At 39.4% G+C, this 8,879-nt stretch overlaps 1 protein-coding gene across 1 annotated transcript; it reads right to left on the bottom strand.

Moving 5' to 3' along the window:
• Nucleotides 1–942: 942 nt before the first annotated feature.
• UTS2 (urotensin 2) lies at nt 943–7,133 on the bottom strand. The gene is made up of 4 exons (XM_061382866.1): nt 6,882–7,133; nt 3,904–4,011; nt 3,073–3,116; nt 943–1,161 (listed from the first exon to the last, which is right to left on the bottom strand). Exons 1-4 carry the CDS (start codon nt 6,982–6,984, stop codon nt 1,048–1,050), a joined length of 369 nt encoding a protein of 122 aa, XP_061238850.1. The 5' UTR covers nt 6,985–7,133; the 3' UTR covers nt 943–1,047.
• Between the last annotated feature and the right edge of the window lie 1,746 nt (nt 7,134–8,879).

Here is an 8,879-nt window from a genome sequence, read left to right as displayed (position 1 = left end):
TCCCACCTCCGCTTTCTTCTCTAAGGAACAGATTATGAAGATATTTTTTCCAGTATTGTGATCCTTGCCTGAACTCACAGCAACTGAGATCGAACAGACTTCAGTGTTCAGAGATTAAAGTTTTCACCAGTTCAATACTCAGGCCAGCTAAGGAGAGGGGATCTGAGCGTGTGGACATTTTCCATCAGAAACTAAGGAAAATTCAGACTGTTTCCAGCCCTTATCTTTCAGCATCCTTCACTGTAGATCTTTTTCCAAGCTTAGATATGGATTTTTTTTTAAGTAATAACTTACATTGTTATTTGTAAGGGTTGAGAGGACATCATTGCTAAGATAATGTAGTTCAAATGATTTGGAGTTTTACTATTTAAGTAAAATTTGCAGTTATGACTTTTTCTTCTTCGTATTTGCTTCTGTTCATTTATTCATTTACTTTTAAACTTTTGGATAATTCTTGAAGGATAAATTGAAAGAAAGAAAAAAATATAGGGGCTTCCCTGGTAGCTCAGTGGTAAAGAATTCACCTGTCAATGCAGGGGACTGGGATTGATCCCTGATCCAGGAAGATCCCTCATACCACGGAGAAGCTAAGCCTACATGCCACAGCTACTGAACCTGTGCTCCAGAGCCCGGGAGCCACAGCTGAAGCCCGTGTGCCCCAGAGTCCGTGTTCTGCAACAAGAGAAGCCACCACAGTGACAAGCCTGAGCAACACGACTAGAGAGCAGCCCCGCTCACGTCAACTAGAGAAAAGCCTGCACAGCAACGAAGATCCAGAACAGCCAAAAATAAATAAAATTATTTTTAAAAAGAAAAAGTATAGATTTTCAGGGTACTTTTTTTGTTTGTTTGTTTTTCAGGATACGTTTTTAAGTAAAACAACCACTCATAGTATCTGCAAAACATAGAGGATTTATTTTCCAAATAATAATGAACAGGGTCTAGCTTGCCTAGTTTTTCATCTATACTGCTTTCAAATCAAGCATCTTTATTTTACATTTTCTCAGATGGTCGTCTTGGAGGTAACTAGTAGAGGGTCATTTTGCTTCAGACACAGTATTTCCAGAAGCATTCAGAGGAAGGTCCACGTTTCTTAGATTGTTTCCTAATTCTGGACAAAAGGTCACTCAGGAAAAGCTTAGGATCTTGCCCAGAGAAGGCCTGAAATTAAAAAAATAGGTTATCAATTAATTGAGTGCCATACACACACACAAATGAACCTTACTCAGATACAGGACCTTTAAAAGGGTTTTAAAAAGGGTTTTCTTGCTGTTTCATGGGATAGAATTGCAGTGAGCACCCAGTATGTAGACTCTGAAAGGTCTCCTTGTGCCCAACCTGTGGTCCATCCAGTCTATTTAGCCTCGTGATTGCCATGAATTTTCCTAAACCTTCATTTACCTGTTTCTATTTCATCTCTCAGTAACATGTTCTGTACATTTAATGTCTTCTGTGTAAATCAGGTCTTTTATTTGTCTTGAAATTAACTTTAATCATGGACCTTTAGTTTTCTTTTTATTCTAGGATTTTATGAGCATCTCTACTAATCACCTTTATGATTTTAGAGTCTTTCACCATAATCTTTCTATTCAGAAGAATATAAATATCTGAGTGATAACTTTTAATGTAATAGGAGCCACACCCTCCCCTTCTGTGTGGTCTACCCTACCTGGGAACCTCAGGCAGTGTATGCCATCTTCAGAATTGAGGGCTTTCATGGTATATTTTTACAAGGAGGTTAGTGGGCACTACACCAAAAGAAGATGTTTCTGGTCAAAATATTTGGGAAATTCTTGATTAAAATTAAATACATTTATCTCATTTCCTGGAGGCTTTATACACAAAGAATTGCCAGGACAGGAGAGGGGTTAGAATGCAGGGCAGCCCTGTAGACTGACTCTATGGGACTGATATTCATAGAAAATCCTTTGGTGGTTTAGTCGCTAAGTTGTGTCTGACTCTTACGACCCCATAGACTGTAGCCCACCAGGCTCCTCTACCCATGGGATTCTCCAGGCAAGAATACTGAAGTGGGTTGCCATTTTCTTCTCCTGGGGATCTTCCTGACCCAGAAATTGAACCCGGGTCTCCTGTATTGCAGGCAGGTTCTTTACCAAAAGAGCTACAGGGTAATTCAAAGGACCTTACAGAAAATCCTTTAGGAAACACTAATTTAGCTTGGGGCTTTCCAGGTGGGGCTAGTGGTAAAAAATTCACTTGCCAGTCCAGGAAACGCAAGTGATGCAGGTTTGATCCTTAGGCCAGCAAGATTCCCTGGAAAGGAAATGGTACCCTACTCCAGTATTCTTGCCTGGGAAATCCCATGGACAGACTAGCCTGGCAGGGCTACAGCTCATGGGGTTCCAAAGAGTCAGACATGACTGAACAACTGAGCTCAGTTTAGTTTGAGGGGTTGATAATGATCAAAACCGATTTCTCTTTTAGCAGTTAAGGTCCTCCATTAATTGTGCACCATTTCTAACCATTTAATATTTTCATTAATCATGTCCTATTGTAGTCTGCCTTTTGCACCCAAAATTATCTCCTTCATATTCTCCTTTACCACACATATTCCCTCTCAATGTTTCGACCATGCCTTTCTTCCATTTAGATATTATATGACAGTGCTTTTCAAACTTTACTGTGCATACAAACCACATGGGGGAATCCTGTTAAGATGCAGATTTTGATTCAGTAGGTGTGAGGGGTGGGGTGAGTCTGCGTTTCTCACAAGCTTCCGTGTGACACCAGCACTAATGGTCCTTGGACCCAGTGAAGATAATCAGTGACACAGCGCAAGTGGATGACAGGCTTGAGGGCAAGGGCTTTATCTATTTTTGATTCTCTAAAACTTGTTATCATCATTTATCAGAGATGAACACTAGGTAAGTTCTTGTTGTATCCCCATTTTACATGGATCAAAATTTGGAAAAAAAATAATGCTTTGAAATAATACTGGGTGTTAAGATTTGTACTGAGAAGGCTTGACTGGTTCCTACTGAGGCTCCTCTAAAGTCAAGGCATAGAAATGTTCACCTTTTTTATCCTAACTCTCATATAGGACCTACTTACCTTTCTCATGTTTCCTCTTGGGTAAAAAATGTTGGTAATGGGATCTGGAAAACAGTATTTTGAAACCATTCATCATCAGATCTATTATTTCCATTTTATCTTTGTCTTATTTAAAACACACAAAATAGAATATTACTAAATCATGTCTAGTTTCTGGTTTTCCTTTCTTCACACCGCAGTGATATTTATTTGATGGAGGACAGGCAAGCACCTGGCTCTTTTCTAGCCCCCAGAGTTCACAAAGGGCACTGCATCTTCCTCAGTGAGTTAGCAGTTCAGTAGTTTGTCAACAATACTTTATCACACATGAATTTCTTTCTACAAAACCAAATCTATTAAAAGACTCCAGAATGTTCTGAGCATTTGTATCTGTGCTAGGAGGAACGCTGTCACTGAGAAAACAGTAAAAGCTGACATTTTATGGGTTATTTTGTGTTTGTGATGAACATTTTACTTGCATTTCCTCATTGAATCTTCTCAATAACCCCATGCGATGGGAATTTTGTTTTTTAATCATTCCTGTGTACTGGTTTAAGAATTTGAGATACAGATAGATTAACTCATCTAAGAGGGAAGCCAGCATTGTAAATTGTACTTATTGAAAACTGGGATAATGCTCTTCTTCCCTCCCCTTGCCTCCCACCCCCCAAATCATACAGAGAACAAATATGCTGAGGGGCCAAGCAGAGAAGGATGCTTGCAAGGAGTTGCTGAGAAAAAGGAGACAGAAGATGGCAGAGGAAGACTGTATGCAGGAGGGGAGAGTGTGATCACTCAGAGTAAATTCAGTAGCAAAGAAATCAGACAGCCTGTAAACACGAGTCATTTTACCTGTGTTCCTAAGACCCTCTCCTGTCTCTGCGCCTGACATCTCTGGCAGCATCTGCAGAAGAGACGCTCTTTCCAGCTCATCCAGAGTTGATCTGACATCTTCAGGTGCTACACAGAGCAATGATTGATATTAGTGACAGCTCCTGCTTCAGTTCTGTTCCCCGTTTTCTTTAGGGAGGTACCAGGGACAGGGAGGGGCTTCCCAGGGGGCTCAGTGGTTAAGAATTTGCCTGTAATGCGGGAGAAACAGGTTCAATCCCTGGGTTGAGAAGATCCCCTGGAGGAGGAAATGGCAACCCACTCCAGTATTGTTGCCTGGGAAATCCCATGGACAGAGGAGGCTCATGGGGTCGCAAAGAGTGGGACACAACTGAGTGACTGAGCATGAGCATGCACCAGGAACAGGAAGCTAATACTAGACAGATTTCAAATACTGAGTTCATGGTTTGTCATTAGCAGTATTTTAACAGAGAAGTGGGAACGCTACAGTCCAATTTGCAAGCCAGCAGAACAGGAAATCATGAGGCATGGTTCTCATCCTGACTCCTCCTGCCTGCACAGCCTTGCTGGATGCTCACCACCCTGAATAAGAAGGTAGGGCTGGGACTTCCCTGGTGGTCTAGTGCTTAAGACTTCACACTTCCACTGCAGAGGGTGTGAGTTCAATGCCTGGTCGGGGAACTAAGATCCCATGTGATCCAAAAAGTAAAGAAATTTAAAATGTTAAAAATCAAAAAAAAAAAAAAAAAAAAAGGATTGGGCTGAGCCACAGGATCAGTGAAAAAACATTTCCACTTACAAAGTGATTCTTCTTCATCTCTGTTTACCTACTGCTATCATTTGCCTTTTGCTTTTAGATATAGGGGTGGCGAAATTGGAGTGAGAGGAAAAGTAAAGGAGTGGTTTTCTAAAAGACAGGCTTGTTTATGTTCTTCCGACCTGGTGGTTCAGACAATAAAGAATCTGCCTGCAATGCAGAAGACCCAGGCTTGATCCCTGGGTCAGGAAGATCCCCTGGAGAAGGGAATGGTGACCACTCCAGTATTCTTGCCTGGAGAATCCCATGGACAGAGGAGACTGGTGGGCTAATATCTATGGTGATGACAAACAGTTGGACACAACTGACTGACTCACTCACACACACCTAAAGCAAATAGGATAACATCACCTCTTCTCTGGCCTCTAAGATTTAGATACAATGATCAGAGACAAGTCAGCTTTACAATATTCTTTGAACAAGTTGATAGCAACATTTTCAGCGTGTAATTTGGTCAGCTTGGTAGCATAGAAGATGCATGGTAAGTTTGTGTCAGGTGTGCAAAAGGTGAGTGTGAGGGCTGGTGAGTGATACTGGGCCCAGATTGTTCTCTTGGCAGGTTTCTGCCTTGTGGTGATCAGAGCCCCCAGGGAGTCCTGTAAAAGCAGTGAAGCAGGGAGTGCCTGCTTCACTAAGGCTTTCAAACCCTCAGCTCCAACCTTGATTGCAGAATAAAAAGCAAGCCATCATGAAGGCTTCATGGTACTTCTGAAGAATGTTAATGAAAGTCTACAAAGTTTGGCTACATATCAATATTTTTGTCATGAAGGATCATTTGTTTTGTTGTTTGTTTACAGTTGCCAAGTCATGTCCGATTCTTCTGCGACCCACCAGACTCCTCTGTCCATGGAATTTTTCAAGCAAGAATACTGGAGCAGATTGCCATTTCTTTTTCCAGGGGACCTTCCCAACCCAGGGATTGAACCAGAGTCTCTTGCATTGCTCAGCCACCAGGGAAGGATCATTTATGGAGAAACAAGTAAGTAGGAAAAAATTCAGGCAAAAATGCTAAGATAAGCTGCCACCTATTAAGAATTGGAAAGGGGATGCTACACTCAAGTTTTTAAAAAATCATAATAATGACATGTAATTTTTTGAGGATGTCAGTAATATCTGAATATTCATTCTTCGTTTCACCTTATGCTTTTCAAAGTTTTTTTTTTTTTTTAATAGCAGAGATTCGATAAAGTTAATGCTCATTTTAACCATTAAGATGACTGCCACTTCTGAGTTCAGTGACTCTGGAAAGTGATTAATTGTGCACGAATTAGTGCTTGACTATTATCAGAAAGCTGCTTTGGCAAAACTAATACAATTATGTAAAGTTTAAAAATAAAATAAAATTTAAATTATCAATAAAAAAAAAGAAAGCTGCTTTGGAGAAACTTATGGACTAGAAATTATAAAATTACTGGCTTACCAGAGTTTTATTTCCTTTATTTAAAAAAAATGTCTAAAAGTATCCACAATTAAAGACAAGTTAAAATCCAGTTAAAATGTTTATGAACACAATCCCCAAACATCAACTTTTTCTTTTCTTTTTTTCCCCAACCTTTTCATTTCTTAAGTTAAATGAAGAGCTAAAAGCACAATAAGTATCTCCTTGATTGATACACTTTAAAAAATTCAACTTAGAATTGAACTGAATGAAACATAAACCAGAAGGAAAAGATAAAATGAACTTGGAAATCTGTGTCTACTCTAGTCCCAGCTGGTTACTTTTTTATATTTTAAAAAACATTTTTTTTTCATGTAACACATGTCAGATGATTGCCTTTTAACTTAAAATAATATAAGATAAAATCAAAATACTTTAATCTATAATTGGAACAACCAGTTCACTTAAAATAAAGACTAAAAGCAATGGTGTTTTAAATTTAGTGCTATTTTCAAAACAGAAAAAAAAGACTGACCAAAATAACTCAGAATTACAGAAGTCACGTTAAATAAGCAATGTTCCCCTTCTACTTTTATATTTTAGAAAGGAAAAAACTGTATCCATTCTTGACTCTGAGACATGCCTTAAGAATCCTCAGAATTCTTTTCATAGCTGGGACTATTAACAAGACTCCTTTAAGAGAGAATTTTCATCTTTAACTTTGCATTTAAGACCCTTGAAGACTTGTTCAAGACTAACATAAGGGGAAAAAAATCATCTTACCTAAGAGCTGCAGGGACTCTTGCCTGGAGTCAAGGACAGGAAGAGACAGGAGCGGATTTAAGGATCCTATGAAAAGCAAACAGCAGGAGACCAGCTTATACATGATTGGCAGGAGATAGAAGTCTTCCTTCTTAGCTTCTTCCAACTTGCTCCTTCTAGGGGGTAGAGTCCAGTGTTAGAGCAGTTGCCTGCAACTTGCTTCTTCTAATTCTGTAATCAGCGATTATATATATTATCCTATGACCTCATATCATCCCCTACAAAAAAAAAAAAGAAATGAATTTATTGGCTAGGAAGGCTGAAAAGCAATCACTCTGCATTGATGTAATTTTTCAAAGTAGCAACTCATAGACAATAAATTTACTGTCTTGTTGCCTAGTGTACAAAATAGGTATTAAATAAAGAACAGTTACGTTTATAAATCTGGCAAAAAGGAGTAATTGAGAGCAATAAATCTCTAGTTAAAGAAAGGATCAGACAGGAGTTGAAGTGTCCAAGACAGGGACATGGATTTATGAGTCTTACCCAGCAGAAGTATTGTGGAGCACTGCGTGAAATGTGTTGATTTTCTTTTTTAATCTTTTGTGAATGAATAGATGAACTGTCATATTTTCTTCGGGGCTTCATGCCTGAAGATTTCCTAAAGGAAATCAACCCTAAGTATTCATTGGGAGGACTGATGCTGAAGCTGAAGCTCCAATATTTTGGCCACCTGAGGCAAACAGCCACCTCATTGGAAAAGACCCTGATGCTGGGAAAGATTGGAGGCAAGAGGAGAAGGGGGAGACAAAGGATGAGATGGTTGGATGCCATCCCTGACTCAATGGACATGAGTTTGAGCAAGCTCAGGGAGATAATGAAGGACCAGGAAGCCTGGTGTACTGCAATCCATAGGGCTACAAAGAGTCTGACACAACTTAGTGACTGAACAACAATGCCTGAGGAATGACAAGGCATGAAATTAAAGTCAAAACAGATTATTTACTTTTAAAAAATGAAGATAAATTCACAGCAAAAATTCAATCTCAAGGCAAGTTCTATACATACACTTGGTCTCATGTTAAACTACAAGCACAGGGGTCTTCAGAGAAGGGAAATAATTTTCCTTAAAGTTGGATATTATTCATTAAGGAAGATGAAGAAAAAGCCTGAAAACCTCGCCTATATTCCCAGTATTTCACAGAAGCCCCACTTTGCCTGGCTGCTCTCAGCTTGAATCATCACCGTATCCTTCTTGCTAACGTCCTCAAGGCTAAATTCAGCCCACCAGTCTCATCTCAAAACAGCTCAATGATGCTATTAACACATACATTATGTCATACCAACTCTTTGCTCAAAACTCTGTATTGGGGACTTCTCTGGGGTCTAGTAGCTAAGACCTGGAGCTCCCAATGCAGGGGGCCCATGTCTGATCTCTGGTCAGGGAACTAGACCCCACATGTTGCCACAAAGATCACAGATCCCACGTTTCACAACGAAGACCCAGCACAGCCAAATAAATAAAAAAAAATTTTTAAAGCCCCAAACCCTGTATTGACCTGAACATAAGGTTAAAACTAAGGAATTACTAGAGAAAAGAACACATGAACACCTTCACAAACTGAAGGCAGGCAAATATTTCCTAGACATGACACCAGCCATATTAGAAAAAAAATGGATGAGTTGGACATCATCAAAATTAGAAACATCTGCTCTTTGAAAGATACTATTAGGAAAATGAAAATGCCAGCCACAGCTGCAAGAACATATTCACAAAACCTATGCCAGACCAAAGACTTCTCCCAGATGGTATAAACAGCCACAACTCAAAAAGCCAGCAACCCAAATAAAAGGATAATCAAAATGAATAGATTCTTCACATGAGAAGATATTCTATTCAGGCTGCTAATTAGGACTTGAAAAAAGCAGCATCATTAGTTATAAGAGAAATGCAAATTAAAATCACAATGACATGCAACTACATACCCACCACAACTCCTGCAATCGAAAAGATCGATA

Source organism: Bos javanicus, chromosome 16 (assembly GCF_032452875.1).
Source record: "Bos javanicus breed banteng chromosome 16, ARS-OSU_banteng_1.0, whole genome shotgun sequence".
Taxonomy (NCBI): Eukaryota; Metazoa; Chordata; class Mammalia; order Artiodactyla; family Bovidae; genus Bos; species Bos javanicus.
Note: the sequence above shows the minus strand (reverse complement) of the source record. Positions and strands in the feature narration are given on the sequence as shown.